Raw genomic sequence first — 17046 nt, 5'->3', positions numbered from 1 at the left:
TTGGCCCAGCAGCCCGTCAGTTACTGGCAAATGCTGTTAAGTTTTGCTGTTGGGCTACACGGAGAGGCAGAGAGAACTGAGCTGGAGAGCCTGGCCGAACCTGCCATGTCAGGTGAGTGATCTCTGGCTTTGCTCTCCTTCCAGTACTCTCGGGGACACCTTCTGTGTCGGAGCACAGAAGGGCAGGTATCCACGGGGCGGGGATGAGATGCTCACGTGGCACACCTGACCCCAGGAGCATCTTCAGGGACACGAATGGTGAATCCCTCCCCGCACCACCACCAGCATCCACATTTGCACATGTGGATATTCACTGCCCGGGACTCAAGGAGAACCCTCCCACCACTACCACCACCGCGTGCGCGCGCACATCTCCCCCCCACACCCCGGTACGTCTGGACAGTGTACCTACGCGGGGCCATCTGCAGAGCTCCTCGGCAGAACACGTGGGCTCTCGGTTACTCGCCGAAGGACACCTGTCCACCCGACAGGGAAGTCTGTCTGATGTAGAAAAGGTGGAGAACTCGCTTGCAGCCGCCCTGTGTCAGTCCTGCATTATAGTATACAATCGTTTTTTTTTTTTAATCTGTTTAGTTATCAAGGTTATTGGTGCACAGAGATTTTAAATAAGCAGGAAATTCATTTTTCCCTTTATTTATTTTTGTTGTTGGTTTGAGACAGGGTCCCGTATAACCCAGGCTAGACTCGAACTGAACTTGCTAAGTTATTAAGGATGACCTTGAACTCGTGGTCCTCCAACCTCCCAAGTGCTGGGTTTACAAGCTGCACTGCCATGTAGGTTTGTGCTTCTTGTAGGGACTGAACCCAGGGCACTATACTAAAAGTAATCCCAAGCCTGATTTTAAAAATATTTGTGTTTTTGTCATATTCTGGAAAACCAACGTTTTAAAACTTTCTCTTTTTCTTTTTCTTTCTTTTCTTTTCTTCCCCCCTACCCCCCAGACAGGGTTTCTCTGTTTAACCTTGACTGTCCTGGACTCGCTTTGTAGACTAGGCTGGCCTCGAACTCAGAGAGATCTGCCTCCCTCTACCTCTCTGAGTGCTGGGATCACAGACACGCACCACTGGGACTGGCTTGGAGTTGATATTTTAAAAGCTGCCTGTGGTTTGTGGGAAAGCCAGAACTTGAACACAGGTTTTATTTTATTTCCAGTGTATTTATTTGTTACTGTGTGTGTGTGTGTGTGTGTGTGTGTGTGTGTGTGTGTGTACGGTCACACACATACCACATGGAACGTATAAAGGTCAGACACAACTTCTGTAGCCAGTTCTCTTCTTTCTCAATGTGGGTCCAAGGGATGGGATTCACTCAGTCTTTAGGCTTGAGAGCGGGCTCCCTCACCCACTACGCCATCTCTATGGCTCTTGGCTTTTATTTTTTAGGTAATGGGATTGTAAACTCAAGAGTTTTGAGTTTACAAGGCAAGGACTTCACCCTCGAGCTATACTGTGAACCCAGGGACCTGTATGTGCTTGGCTAGCATTGTCCTTTTTGCTCATTTGTTTGTTTTGGTATTTGAGACAAGATTTCTCTGTTACACAGAGCACTGGCTGTCCTGGACTCTCTTTGTAGACCTTCCTGGCCTTGAATTTACAGAGAACCGCCTGCCTCTGCTTCCGAGTACTAGGATTAAAGGCGTTGCAAGCCTGGCTTTGTCTAGGTTTTTTGGGATGTGGTCTTATTTGGGCCAGGCAAGATCCACGGCTTTCCTTGTACTCTTTATGTTAAGTCTCCCTCGTAGCTAGAACCACTTGTATCAAGCTAGAACTTGACTTGTATCTAGCAATGCAGAACTGCTTATTTCTAGAAATCCAGACAGCAGTCTCTCCCACCTTCTGCTTGGCTTGAATGGTGCAGCCACAGGCTGGGCTTCCAGACTGACTCGCTGTCTGCTCAGCTGCTGTGGACACCGAGCCAGGACACCTGCCGCTCTGCTTTCTCTTCTGCCCCTCCTAGACTGCAGGAAACTTGAAACTGTTCAGGACTGAGCAGGCCTGGTCCCCCTGAGATGCTTCAGTGACTTAGTACTCTGCCCTTATTTAACCCGATTCTCCCAGTCTTCTGGAAAGGTTCCAGGGTGGATGAGGGAAGGAAAACAAAACTCACAGTGGAAGAGTGAAAGTTAGTTACTGTGCTTGTTCAAGCTGTGGGTTAATGCATTGGCCTTTCTAAAGGCTTTGTTTTGTTTTTTAGACAGGGTCTCTGTGTAGCCTTGGCTGTCCTGGACTCACTTTGTAGACTAGGCTAGCTTCGAACTCATGGAAATCCGTCTGCCTCTGCCTCCCCAGTCCTGGGATTAAAGATGTGTGCCACCATGCCCAGTTTACAGCAACTCTTTTTTTTTTTTTTTTTAAGATTTATTTATTTATTGTATACACAGTGTTTTTGTCTGTATGTATGTTTGTGCACCAGAAGAGGGCACTAGATCTCACTATAGATGGTTATGAGCCACCATGTGCTTGCTGGGAATTGAACTCAGGACCTCTGGAAAAACAGACAGTGCTCTTAACTCTGAGCCATCTCTCCAGCCCCCTACAGCAACTCTTATAAAGGAAAACATTTAACTGGGGCTGGAGGGAGCGTGGTGGTGCTCAGGCGACATGGTGCTGGAGAAGGAACCGAGAGTTCTACATCTGGACCAGCAGGTGGCGGGAAGAGAGACACTGGGCCTGACTTGAGCTTCTGAAACTTCAGAGGCCACCTGCAGTGACACACTTTCTCCAGCAGGGTCACACCTCTCAGTAGTACTGCTCCCTATGGGCCTCCTGGGCAGGTTCTATTCAGACCACAACAGGTCGCTTTGTTTCTGTGTTCTTGCTACATTAGTTGTTACTGGCCTGAAATTTGCTCTGGAAACCAGGAGGTTGAATTTGCAGTGATTCTCCTGCCTCTGTCTCTCATGTGCTGACTGAGATTACAATGTGAGGCAACAGGAAGAGGGCACTGGGGACTTTGGATAATGGTAGCTTGTTGGAGACTGTATACATGTGTGTGTGTGTGTGTTTCTTTTTTATTTTTTAAGATTTGCATATACTGCTACAGGCCAGAAGAGGGCATCAGATCTCATTATAGATGGTTGTGAGCCACCATGTGGTTGCTGGGAATTGAACTCAGGACCTCTGGAAGAGTATTCAGTGTTCTTAACCTCTGAGCCATCTCTCCAGCCTGGTTGGGAGCTTTTGTTTGTTTGTTTGTTTGTTTTGTTTTTATTTTTCGAGACAGGGTTTCTCTATGTACCCCTGGCTGTTCTAGACTCACTTTGTAGACCAGGCTGGCCTCGAACTCACAGTGATCCACCTACCTCTGCCTCCCAAGTGCTGGGATTAAAGGCATGCGCCACCCCGCCCAGCTCCGATTGGGAGCTCTTAAGGGAGCAGGTTGAAGTAGTCCATGGGTATAATCCCAGCATGTGGCATGTGCCCCCCATGCCCAGCTTGTTTGTTTTTGAGACAGGGTTTCTCTGTGTAGTCCTGACCATCTGGAACTTGCTGTGTAAACCATGCTGACCTCAAATGTTTCTCCCTCTCAAGTACGGGGACTAAAGTCCTGCGCCACCACTGCCTGGGTCTACAGTTTTCCATTCTAATACTGGGAAGACAGGAAACAGTATCCCACAGGAGGAAGGCTACAAAAGCCAGTGCTGGGCTGGGCGGTGGTGGCCCACGCCTTTAATCCCAGCGCTCGGGAGGCGGAGGCAGGCGGTGGATCACTGTGAGTTCGAGACCAGCCTGGTCTACAAAGTGAGTCTAGGACAGCCAAGGCTACACAGAGAAACCCTGTCTCAAAAAACAAAAACAAACAAACTAAAAAGCCAGTGCCTTAGGCAGCTGGTCAGGGAGGGCTGCTTGAGGAGAGGCCCTAAGGGACTTGTCTTTATTTACTCTGTGGCTTTTACACTTAGCTTAATACTCATGGACGTTGGATGGACAAGAGGCAGTGATGGTCGGCTATGATGCCAAGGCAGATGGCAGAAGTAACTCCAAGTTGGAGGTGGCGGTGGCAGGATCAGTGTCAGGATTTGTCACACGTGCCCTGATCAGCCCTTTGGACGTCATCAAGATCCGTTTCCAGGTACCTTTTCCCTCCAGGTTCCCTGTAATGGGATAGGGGGCTGGTTTAGTCCTTCTTGCAAAGGCAGTTCCTAAAACTTGAAATTTTGTCAGGGTGAGGTGTTTCATTTCCTTTGATTTTCTTCCCCCCTTGTCACTTGCCCAACCCGCTCCTGACCTTTTACACTTTAATCCCCAGCTTCAGATTGAACGCCTGTGTCCAAGTGACCCCAACGCCAAATACCACGGAATCTTCCAGGCAGCCAAGCAGATCCTGCAGGAGGAGGGCCCAGCAGCCTTCTGGAAAGGACATGTGCCAGCCCAGATTCTGTCTGTCGGCTACGGAGCTGTCCAAGTAGGTAGCAGGGAACCTGGCCAGGTCCTTGGGGTCACGTTGCACCATGGAGCAGAGAAAGGGTGAGACAAGTAAGGACATTGCTTTTGGTGGCAGTCCCCACGCTGCCCACTTGCCTTCATGGGAAATCTGCTCGGAGCATGTGATGACGTCATCAGTTAGCCACACCGTAGGCCTTCCCTCTCCACAGCCTGTTTTCTTTCTCTGACCCTGCCCCAAGTAATACTAAGGAATGCCCTCTGGTTGTCTTTTTTAAATGTCAAGTTGCGTTTTGTTTATTTCTTCAGGGGGAGGCGTGCCTACTACAGGATTTCTGCCAAGGTATCAAGGTCAGAGGACAGTTTGTAGGAGTCAGTTTTCTCCTGTCGTGTGGGTCCTCGGGCTCAGGGGGTTGCGGTGGGGGGTGTTATTGTTTTGATTTTGGGTTTTTTTTGGAGACAGGTTCTTTCTATGTAGCCCTGCCTATTCTAGAACTCTGTGTAGAACAGGCTAGTCTAGAACTCACAGAGATCCCCTGCCTCTGCCTCTGCCTCCCAAATTCTGGGATTAAAGATACTGTGCCTGGCTGGGGTCCAGGGATTCGAACTTAGGTTGTCAGGCTTGGCTGCAAGCACCATTACCCACTGACACCTTCACCAGGTGCTTCACTTGGACCTCACTGGTGCATAAGAGGCATATACAGCAGGTGTCATAAGGATTGCAGGACAGCTGCCAGGACCCATGACTGTTCATGGTGGGGTGAAAAGTAACACACAGGCTTCCATTTCTGATCCCTCCTTCCTTTAGCTGAGTGCCAGTGTGGGTCACGGTATACGTATGTAGTAAGGTTTGGCAGGGGTGACAATGATGTTTCATCCCTGTAAATGCACACCATGGGCCTGGCCCCTCACACCTGTCCTGTAAGGTAGTCCTGGTGTCTTTCTAGTTCTACAAAGGGAAGGCTATAACTAAGAAGGCTTATTCGGTTAGTCAGCCAAAGTCATGGCAAAGTGGCTGAGGGGCACCCAGCATAGTGGGACAACATGGAGCACCACCATAGCAGGCTTGTGCATGAGAAGTCCTGGCTTTGATGCCTGCATAGATGGATAGATGGAAGGCTTTGATCCCAGCACTTAGGAGGCAGAGGCAGGCAGATCGCTGTGAGTTCGAGGCCAGCCTGGCTCACAAAGCGAGTCCAGGACAGCCAAGGCTACACAGAGAAACCCTGTCTCCAAAAACAAAACAAAAAGTAGCTAGATGGATTGGGGGGGGGGGGGAGAGAGATAAGAGAAAGTGGCAGGGCAGGGTCCTCCTCAGGAAGCCAGGCTCAGAGTGGTTCTGCTCCTCTGACCCTCTCACATGCTGTGTTCACATCCAAATCCTACCACACCGGCAAGTCAGTGTTGTCCCATGGTCTTACATGACACACGGCTAGCAGCGCACATGTGGAGGAAATGCGGCAGCAGGGTGGTGCCAGGAAGCCTAGCTGGCCGGAGGTGACTGGGGGGGGCAGCGAGGGGGGGCGCCTGTGGCTGTCAACAGAGGCGCGGCATTGGTTCTCTGTGCTGTGGGTCAGATAATGACTGGCTTTCCCTTGGTCACAGAAAAGTAGTGAATAAATGGAGTTTCCAACATCTTCAAGCCTGGCCTGATGACACACACCTGCAATCCCAGCACTTGGGGACTGAGGTGGAAGGAAAACATCATGCAAGGTCATCCTGGTCTCTATTGCAAGTTCTAGGCCAGCCAGGCCCCCACACCCCACGGTGCTAACTCAGTGTGCTAACACTAAACATAAAACTAAAAACACTTCTCTCTATGTACTCTCTTCTCTCTCTCTCTCTCTCTCTCTCTCTCTCTCTCTCTCTCTCTCTCTTTCTCTCTCTCACTGTGTGTATGTGTGTACACATGTGTCCATCTGTGTTTGTATTGGCTGTCCTGGACTCGTTCTGTAAACCAAGCTAAGCTCGGAACTCACAGAGATCCTCCTGCCTCTACCTCCTGAGTGCTGGGACTAAAGGTGTGCGCCACCACGACCGGCTTCCCCTGAACCTGGGCTCACTGACTTGGTTAGGCAGGTGTACCACCACAAGCCACACCGACCCTGCTGCCTCCACTCCGAGATAGAGGAGCCGGACCTCAGGGCCTTGGGTTGGCAAGTGATCTCCCACCCACCACACCATAGCCTGCTCCATAGCCTTTCTTGCTTTCACTTTTAAAGAGTTGTGTGTTTGTGAGTGGGGTGTTGTGTGCACATGAGTGCTGGTGCCCACAGAGGCATCAGATCCCCTGGAGCTGGAGCGACAGGCAGTGGTGAACTCCCAGACAGGCTACTAGGAGCTGAATTCTGCTTTTATGTGCTGAGCCATCTGTCCATCTGTCGAGCCCCCTTTCTTTTCTATTCCCCCCCCCCCCCCCCCCCCGAGACAGAGTATCTCTGTGTAGCCCTTGGCTGTCCTGGACTCACTTTGTAGATCAGGCTGACCTCAAACTCACAGCAACCTGCCTACCTAGTGCTGAGATTAAAGGCATATGCCCAGCTTCTTCTTCTTCTTTTAATATATGTATTTTAAAAGATTTTATTTATTATTATGTATACAGTGCTCTGTCTGCATTACACCTGCCTGCCAGAAGCGGGCATCAGATCACATACAGATGGTTGTGAGCCACCATGTGGTTACTGGGAATTAAACTCAGGATCTCTGGAAGAGCAAACAGTGCTCTTAGCCTCTGAGCCATCTCTCCAGCCCCAGACTCCTTTCTTAACCCTGCATACTTGGCTTGACTCAGGTGGATAAGAAATGGCATTTGGGGGCTGGAGAAACCCCCGTCTGTACCCTCACAACCATCTGTGCCCTCTAATGCCCTCCTCTGGCTTGCAGATGTACATGCAGATAGAACACTCATAAATAAATAAATAAATGGCATCTGGGTTAGTCTTTCTACTTTGCCCCCTCAGGAAAGGTAAGGCGCCTGAGTACACAGAGTAACGTAGTTCCTGTTGGAGGGGACTTTTCCTCAGCTTGTCCTCAATGGCTTTCCACTTACTTTTGCAGTTTTTGTCATTTGAAGAACTGACTGAGCTGCTTTACAGAGCCAACTGGTCCAATGCCCACCAGTTCTCAGCACACTTTATATGTGGCGGCCTGTCTGCTGGGGCAGCCACCCTCACCGTGCACCCTGTGGATGTCCTGCGCACCCGCCTCGCAGCTCAGGGGGAGCCCAAGGTGAGCAGTGAGGCCCAGACAAGGGGAGTTTGGATGGGGCAAGAGCCCAGGAGTTGGGGCTCTTGTCACTTCATTAAGCAAAGCTGGGGTGCCTTGCATTCTCAGCGCAGCTGCCAGTTTGTAAGGCTTGTAAGTAGTCTGTACTCTGCAAGGTGGCTTGTGTCCATTTCTCCCTGTAGCTCAGAGCCTTCCTGAGGAGACCGAGCCCACAGGGGCAAAACAACAAGTGAGTGAGTATCTAGCAGTGGGCTGGATGGAGGCAGGCATCTGGGGATCTGGGACTCAGGAACTCTTGGCCATAATATCCTGAGGGTTTCCTCAAAGAATGGGTTAAAGGAGATGGTGTAGGTGAGTCAGTCTCCAGGAAGAACTTACTGGAAGCCGTGGGCCAGGCCTTTGCCTCTTGGTGTGATGAAATACTCTGACAAAAGCAGCTTAAGGGAGAATGGCCTTATTTTGGCTCACGGTTCGAGGGTGCTGTCTGCCGTGCTGAAGAAGCCTGTAGCCAGGAGCAGGAGGCCGCTGGTCACACTGCATCTGTGGCACCAGGAAGCGGAAATGATGACTGCCTCTGCCCAGCTGGCTTTCTCCTTTGTATACAGTCCAGACCCAAGGCCGTGGATGGTGTGGGGCTTCCACCTTAGCTAACCTGATGCTCATGCCTCACGGCCATGTCCAGAGTCATGTCTCCTAGGTGATGCCACATCTGGATCCTGCCAACTTAGTGATAATATCAACCTCACATCCTGAATCAGACCTCCTGACCTCTGCTTCCTGGGTGTGTTCAAGGATAACATTGTTAGGGGCTGGGAAGATGGCTCAGTGCCTAGGAGCTCTTGCAGAGGGCCCGGGTTTGGTTCCCAGCACGCACATGGCCACTTACAACCATCTTAACTCCAGTTCCAGGGGATCCTCTTGTCTCTGTAGGCACCAGGCAGGCACATGGTACACATGCATGCATGCAGACAGACACTCACACACACATAGAACTTACTTATTTAAAGCAAGAGAAAAATATCCTGCCTTAAAAAAAAAGTAGAATATCATAAATAGCTAGGCTTGAGGTGGAGACAGGAGGATTCATGGATGCTTCAAGGACAGCCTGGACCACAGAGTGAGATCCTGTCTTAAAAATCACACACACACACACACACACACACACACACACACACACACACACACACACACACAAAAGCAAACAACCCCAAAACACAAAAGGGAAAAAAGATAGCAGCCTCACACGTATTGCTGGAGTCCTGCAGCATAGAGGCTAAAATGGGAAGGTTGATTGAGTTCAGGAGTTTGAAGACACCTCAGCATTATAGTGAGACTGTGTCTCAAAAACAAACAAAGAAAACCAAACAAACAAATAAACAGAGTAGGAGCTGGCAAGATGGCACCTTGCTGCCGAGCCTAATGACCCAAGTTCGATCTCTGGAATCCATACACTAGGAAAGAACCAACCCCTGCGTTTTGTCCTCTGGTTACTACATGTGCGGAGTCTGTCCAGGCCCCCACACAAGAAATAAACACAGCAGCTGGAGAGTTACCTTCGTGTTCAGAGCCATGGCTTCTTTTCTGGAGGGGCCAGGGTCAGTTCCCAGCACCCATGGGCATCTCAGCCACCTGTAGCTCCTTTCCCTGGGGACCCAAAGCCACTTTCTGCCCTCTGCAGGCACTGCATGTGAGAAACGCCCACAGGCAGAAAACCGTGACTTAGGGCTTCTGCTGCTGCAGTGAAACACACCCAAAAGCAAGCTGGGGAGGAAAGGGTTAATTTTGGCTTACCCTTCCATGCAGCTGGTGATCATCAAAGGAAGGCAGGGCAGCAGCCATGGAGGGGTGCTGCTTACTGGCTTGCTCCCTCCCCCTGACCTTGCTCAGCCTGATGCTTTAGAGCCTAGGATCACCAGCCTAGGGGTGGCCCCACCCACAATGGGCAGGGCCCTCCCACATCAATCACTAACTAAGGGGCATTTTCTCTGTTGTGGGTCCCTCTTTTCAGATAACTCTCGTTTGTGTGTCAAATAGATATAAGACTAACCAGCTTAACACTCATACACATAAAAGTAAAAAAGTGTAAAAATTCAGGCTGGAGAGATGGCTCAGCAGATAAGAGCACTGGCTGCTCTTCCAGAGGTCCTGAGTTCAATTCCCAGCAACCACATGGTGGCTCACAACTATCTAAACTGGAGTCTGGTGCCCTCTTCTGGCCTGCAAGTATACATGCAGATAGAGCACTCACACATAAAATAGATAAATAAAGTATTTTTTTAAAATGTTAAGAATTCAGGGTGAGGTGTGGTGGCGCACGCCTTTAATCCCAGCACTTGAGAGGCAGAGGTAGGCAGATCACTCTGAGTTCGAGGTCAGCCTAATCTACAAAGTGAGTCCAGGACAGCCAAGGCTACACAGAGAAAACCTGTCTCAGGGGGAAAAAAAAAAGTAAAAATTCTTTTAGAAATACCAGTATATGTCTTTTTTGTCCATCCATCCTTATGGCCACATCGCTGGGGAGAGGACATTTTGTTTAGGAATGGTTCTGGTTTTGCCTGGCCTTTGCGTTAACTCAGGATGGAGACTCTGGTTGGAAAACATTCTGATGATATTTTGGTTGCAAAGAGTGAAGTCCCGTAGGAACAGCCTGGTAGATAAAGATTGGGGAAGAAGAGCTAACTAACTGTGCATGATAATTCATTGGAAAATTGGAAGCCTGGTGATGGCCTGGGTGGAGAAATGGGATGCAGGTTGAGTCAGTCTCAGGGATGTGGTGGCTTCTAGGCAACCTAACATCTCCTGTACTTCCTGTTACTTCCCGACCTTTGGTGAAAGATCATAGGAAGAAAAAGGTGGCAACAGTATTGAGGGAGATGAGCATCTTACCTCTGCTAACTAGTTGCAGGAGGGCACGGTCTGGGCTAAGCTGCCCACGCTCACACAAGGCCCCCCATCACCAAATCTCTCTTTTTTTTTTTGTTTTAATTTTTAAATTTAATTTTATTAATTTATTCTTATTACATCTCAATGGTTATTCCATCCCTTGTATCCTCCCATTCCTCCTTCCCTCCCATTTTCCCCTTACTCTCCTCCACCAAATCTTTTTTTTTGGGGGGGGGGCTTTTCCTTGTTTTTTGTTTTTTTAGAGACAGCATTTCTCGGTATAGCCTTGGCTGTCCTGGACTTATTTTGTAGACCAGGCTGGCCTCGAACTCACACCCACCTGCCTGCCTCTGCCTCCCAAGTGCTGGGATGAAAGGCATGCGTCACCACCCCCGGCCTTCTGAGAATCATTGAACATGTTCTTTTAATATCTTTTTGTTTTGTTTTGTTTTTTGTTTTCCCAAATCAGTGTTCCTCTGTGTAGCCTTGGCTGTCCTGGACTTACTTCGTAGACCAGGCTGGCCTTGAACTCACAGAGATCCACCTGCCTCTACTTCCTAGAGTACTGGGATCACAGGCAAGTGCCACTGTGCCCAGCGAACACGTTCTTTTAAAGTTTTATTTTATTTTATGTATATGGGTGTTTTTTTTTTTTTTTTAAGATTTATTTTTTTATGTATACAATATTCTGCCTGCATGTGTGGCTGCCCACCAGAAGAGGGCACCAGAGCTCATAGAAGGTTGTGAGCCACCATGTGGTTGTTGGGAATTGAACTCAGGACCTCTGGAAGACAAGTGCTCTTATCGTCTGAGCCATCTCTCCAGCCCATGTATGGGTATTTTGTGCCTGTGCACTGTGAGTGTGTGAGGTGCCTGCATACTCAGCACGGGATCCTCTGGAAATGGTAAGGTGCCTGGTGGGTGCTGGTAACTAAATCCGGGTCCTCTGCAAGAGCAGAAAGTGTTCTTACCTGCTCTCTAGACACAGAGCACAATTGTTTATATACTCAGAAATTGTCAGAAAGCTTCACCTTTTTAATTAGGTTATTCATTTTGGAGACAGGGTGTCCCAAAATTGTTCAAACTAAGCTCTTATGTAGCCCTTGCCAGCCTTCAGCTTGCTATGCAGACCATGCTGGCCTTGAACTCATAGAGATCCACCTGTCTCTGCCTTTTGAGTGCCAAGGTTAACGGTGTGCACCACTAGCTATGCTCAGTTGGCCTCAAACTTTTTTTTTTTAAGATTTGTTTTTATATGTATGTTTTGCCTACATGTATGTCCATAACATGCATGCATGTCCATGCAGTGTTCACAGAGGCCAGAAGAGAGTGTTGGATACCCTGGAACTGGAGTTTAAGACAGCTGTTAGCTGAGCCGGGCATGATGGCGCACGCCTTTAATCCCAGCACTAGGGAGGCAAGCGGATCGCTGTGAATTCAAGGCCAACCTGGTCTACAAAGTGAGTCTAGGACAGCCAAGGCTACACAGAGAAACCCTGTCTCGAAAAAAAAAAAACTCGGGAGGCAGAGGCAGGTGGATCGCTGTGAGTTCGAGGCCAGCCTGGTCTACAAAGCGAGTCCAGGACAGCCATGGCTAACACAGAAACCCTGTCTCGAAACCCACCTCCCCCCCCCCAAAAAAAAAAGAAAAAAAGACAGTTGTTAGCTGTTGTGCTGGTGGGAACCGAACCTGGGTCCTCTGGAAGAGAAGCAAGTTCTCTTAACCACTGAGCCATCTCTTGAGTCTCACCACACCCAGCTGCCCTTTTGAATTTTTGTTTTGTTTTGAGATAGGGTCCTTAAATAGGCCCAGGTTGGCCTTGAACAGAATATGTAGTCCAGGCTGACTTTGAACTCCTGATCCTCCTGCCTCCACCTCTCAAGTGCTAGGACTACATGTGCCACCCCCCGCATCCCCCACCCCCTACCCCCCACCCCTTACTCTCCATAGGAAAAGTTACAATCCCAGCAGCTGGGTTTTAGATGGGAAGAAAAAGATGTCTGGGCTGAAATCATCTCGTTCAGCTTCCTCACGTTGTGTGTGCACATGTGCAGATCTATAAGACCCTACGAGAGGCCATATTGACCATGTACAGGACCGAGGGCCCCTTGGTCTTCTACAAAGGCTTGGCCCCCACGGTGATCGCCATCTTCCCCTACGCCGGCCTGCAGTTCTCTTGCTACCGTTCCTTGAAACGTGCCTACGACTGGCTGATCCCACCAGATGGCAGACAGACAGGTGAGGGGTCCCCAGCCTAGCCCGGGCCACAGCCTCTGCAGCTGGAAAGACAAGGGCTTTCCTGTCCTGAGCTAAGGCCTGCAGTCTGCACGTGGCTCTGTGGTAGAGCCAGCAGAACAAGCTGAGAGGCTCTTACACTCTCTCCCCTGGACTTCTGGAAGCATGTCTTTTTCCAGTGAAGGGTACTGCTTTTCTTTTTCTTTTTTGTCTGCAGCCCAATTTTCAAATTCCGCCCCCCTCCCCTTTTTTTTTTTTTGAGATGGGGGTTTCTTTTGTAGTCCTGGCTGGCCTCGAACTTACGAAGATCCGCCTGCCTCTGCCTCCCAAATGCTGGGCTTACAGGTGTGCACCACCATGCCCAGGCCTCTCTTCGTTTTACTTTTTTTTTTTCTTTTTTCTTGTTTGGTGGGGAGAGGAACACGCTGTTTCCACGCCCATTGTGGACTCGGGCTCTGGGTCTCAGGGTGGGAATACTGCACAGGACCCTGCCACCCAGCGGGCTAATCCCCTGCTGTCATTCTCGCTGCACTGGCTGGGTCTGGCTCCGCTGGTGGTCAGGTTCCCTTCTGAGAAGCAAGACTATCTGTGGGGGTTTGTTCTGTGTGGGTGTTGCCGGTCTGCGTGTATGTCTGTGCACCGTGTGTGGTGTGTGCCTGGTGTCCTTGGAGGCAAGAAGAGGTCATTGGATCCCCTAGAACTGGGGTCACAGGCCGTTGTGAGCCACCATGTGGTGCTGGGAATGGAATCCAGGCCCTCTGGAAAAGCAGCAGGGCTCTTAACCAGTGAGCCAACTCTCCAGCCCTAGTGTATTTTTTTTACTATTTATGTGTCTGCATGCGTGTACGCTGTATGTGTGGAGGAGTACCCAAGGAGGCTAGAAGGTTCCCTGGAGTTGTAGTTAGAAGCAGTTGTGAGCTGCCTGATGTCGGTGCTGGGAACAGACCTTGGTTTTTCTGGAAACGCAATGGCTGCTCTAAAACCCTGAGCGGTCCCCTGGGCCCCGTCACGTCATCTACCATCCACTGCAGTTCTCTCACCCTTCTCACACCGTGATGTCTTTGGTTCAGGGAACCTTAAAAACCTGCTCTGTGGCTGTGGATCTGGAGTCATCAGCAAGACCCTTACATACCCGCTGGACCTCTTCAAGAAGCGTCTGCAGGTGATGGGGTTCGAGCATGCCCGGTCTGCCTTTGGCCAGGTGAGCCGTGGCAGCAGTGATGCTGGTCCCTCCTCTTGTCTTCCGCACCTTTACTTCTTTGCATAAACGCATGTGCACATTTTAAGAAGAATAAGGTTAGCCTGGCAGTGGCCTTGAATCTCAGCACTTGGGAGGCAGAGGCAGGCAGAGCTCTGTAATTCCAAGGCCAGTCTGGTCTACAGAGTGAGTCCAGGACAGCCAGGGATACACTGAGAATCCCTGTCTCGGAAAAATAACAAGTGAGGTTACACAATGCAAGGTTTTATAACCTTTTTTTTTTTTTCTCTATTTACCAATGTGTCCTGAAGAGACTTTTTGAATTTAGACTGGGAGAGCCCAGGAGAGCCCAGGACAGAGGCCTTCTTCTCCCTGCTGGAGACTGCTGTGGTCTGTCGGGTTGGAGGGAGGGCGCTCATGGAGGGCCAGTGAGAGCTAAATGTTGAAATGCCTTGAATACCAGACTTGGAACTTGGACTTGGTGCTGGACGGTGGTCTTCTCATCATAGGGTAGCACAACACAGGGACATCGGACAAACTGACAGCAGTTCATGGTCTCACCTCACAGCAGGGAGGACAGACTAGAGGTGGGCACACTTTGGGGAAGATCTAGTGGTAGCCTGATTCAGACCTGCTTCCCAAGGGGACCAAGAGAAAATGAGGTGAAGACTAAGGATGGCCCAGGCTATCCCTGCATCCACAGGAACCACTCATAGGCACTTTCTCACCAGGAAGAGCCCTGTCCAGCTGCTGACCCAGGCCCTTCATCAGCTAAGCCTAACTTAGCCCACGTGCCCTAGAAAGAAGAACTCCCTCATCCAACAAGCAGTTACTGGGAGCTGTGTTATGCCAGGCGAATCCTTGTTTTTTATTTCTATTTTATGTCTTTCTTAAAGATTCATTTAAAAAAAAAGATTTATTAATTTATTATTTATATAGTGTTCTGCTTGTATGCACACCTGCAAACCAGAAGAGGGCACCAGATCTCATTATAGGTGGTTGTGAGCCACCATGTGGCTGCTGGAAATTGAACTCAGGACCTTTGGAAGAGCAGACAGTGCTTTTAACTGCTGAGCCATCTCTCCAGCCCTTCTTTTTTATTTAATTTGTTTTGTTTTTTGTTTTCTTTTTCATTTTTTCGAGATAGGGTTTCTCTGTTTAGCCTTGGCTGTCCTGGACTCGCTCTGTAGACCAGGCTGGCCTCGAACTCACAGCAATCCGCCTGCCTCTGCTTCCCAAGGGCTGGGATTACAGGTGTGCATCACCACAGCCCGCCAACCACCCGACGGAATTCTTGTTTTAATCACTGCTTCCTACACCTTCCTCTCCCCAGGTGCGGAGCTACAGGGGCCTCCTGGACCTCACGAAACAGGTGCTACAAGATGAAGGCACCAAGGGCTTCTTCAAGGGCCTGTCCCCCAGCCTGCTGAAGGCTGCGCTCTCCACAGGCTTCATGTTCTTCTGGTATGAGCTCTTCTGTAACCTCTTCCACTGCATAAGGAGAGAAGACAGATAGCTGGGAGACAGGAGGGGCCCACAGCCCCTCCCCCACCAGGACTTGCTCCGAGCTCTTCCTGAATGACGGCTGGCCGCTGCCTGGCTGGTCTCCTGGGCCAGCTGCCAAGAGATCTGGAAGAACCATCCAGAGTCAAAGGCGGAAGGACAAGGGCCTTTCCTGAAAAGGTGGCAAAGAAGGGAGTGTTGGGCTGTAGAAACAAGGCCACTGAGAAGGTGCCTGGCACATCTCGCCCATCCCCTGCTTTGTAGTCCTGTTTTTGGGGCGAACGCTCCCAGTGCGGGACCACACTTGAGGGCCGAGGGATGGGACTGAGCTCTTTGCAGAATTCTAACCCCCACAGCTTGGTCTGTTACTCCTACTAGCTTATTTAATAGACATTAAAGCAAAAGGCACATTACTTAACGTCCCTTTGTAGCTCCTCTTAGGAACCACATCCCAGCTGAGGCAGGAGGATGGGAGAGGCCTTTCTGGCTTCTCATGAGCTGCAGCCATGCTCCTCAGCTTAAGGGGAGAACCTCGTGGGCAGCTTCTGAACTGCCAGGCCCAGACCTTTGTGGCTGTGAGGTTCCAGGACAGGACGGCAAGGCAACTGGGACAGAGGCAGCTTCTGGATGGGAGGCTGGAAATGAAGTGGACGAGCCAAGCACCTGACAGGAATGGGAAAGTCAGTGCCCTGCCCCCTCCCCCTTTGACTGGGTGCTGGTGCAGAGTCCTCAGGCCAGGTGCCCTCATCAGCTCAGGGTGTTGCTCTTGAGCTCAGCATGGGTGCTGCCCCTGTGGGTCCTCTAATCCCAGAAGGGCCTCAGCGCCAAAGCAGTCCAATGATAAGACTGCCCAACCGCGTAGCACCTGTTGGCAGAACCAGGGATCCAGGTACATGTGCCTATATGAAGAGGGCAAACTTCTCCTAGGGGCACAAGAGAAGAAACGCCTGTCCACCATCTCCTCCATGCTTCCGCCTAACAGTGGCTTGGTGTGGCAGAGGGGAGGGAGGAGAGGTCGCTTGGCTCTGTGGGGCCCAGCCCTGCAATAATGTGGCTTGTAATGCCTGCTGGGAATGACCTGTTGGCAGAAGCTGGGTCTCGGCCTGCCTGGCAGCCCCACTGTCGCCCTCTCTGCTACCACTGTAGCCTTCTCCTAGTGAGTGATCGTGGCTCCTGATTCTAAAGCTCTGGGGTCTCTCGGGAGCCGCAGGAGTGGTGTGTGACCCTGTTCCTGGAGATACGTGAATAAACTGATGACAGACGGAACTGTCAGGGTTTCTGTTGTGGTGGGACACCATGACCAAAAGGCAAGGTGGAGAATAAAGAGTTTATTTGGCTCACACTTCCACATTGTTGCTCATCACTGAAGGAAGTCAGGACGGGAACTCAGGCAGGGCAGGCACCTGGAGGCAAGAGCCGATGCAGAGGTCATGGAGGGGTGCTGCTCACTGGCTTGCTCCCCATGACTTGCTTAGCCTGCTTTCTTATGGAACCCAGGACAACCAGCCCAGAGGCGGCCCCACCCACAATGGGCTGAGCCCTCTCCTGTCAATCACTAATTAAGAAAATGCTCAACAGGCATGCATGCAGCCCAGTC

At 50.4% G+C, this 17046-nt stretch overlaps 1 protein-coding gene across 1 annotated transcript; it reads left to right on the top strand.

Annotated features, from left to right (window-relative positions):
• SLC25A19 (solute carrier family 25 member 19) lies at positions 1 to 15862 on the top strand. Its single transcript, XM_084747817.1, is given in 8 exon segments — positions 1 to 112; positions 3924 to 4093; positions 4271 to 4426; positions 7462 to 7632; positions 12568 to 12751; positions 13819 to 13949; positions 15280 to 15453; positions 15455 to 15862. Coding segments are annotated over 7 exon segments (1119 nt in total). The 5' UTR covers positions 1 to 112; positions 3924 to 3961; the 3' UTR covers positions 15626 to 15862.
• The last annotated feature ends 1184 nt before the right edge of the window (positions 15863 to 17046 follow it).

The sequence above is a fragment of the Acomys minous genome, assembly GCF_964271855.1.
Source record: "Acomys minous genome assembly, chromosome: 12".
In the NCBI taxonomy this organism is placed as follows: Eukaryota; Metazoa; Chordata; class Mammalia; order Rodentia; family Muridae; genus Acomys; species Acomys minous.
The sequence above is the reverse complement of the archived record's forward strand: the minus strand, read 5'-3'. Positions and strand labels throughout refer to the sequence as shown.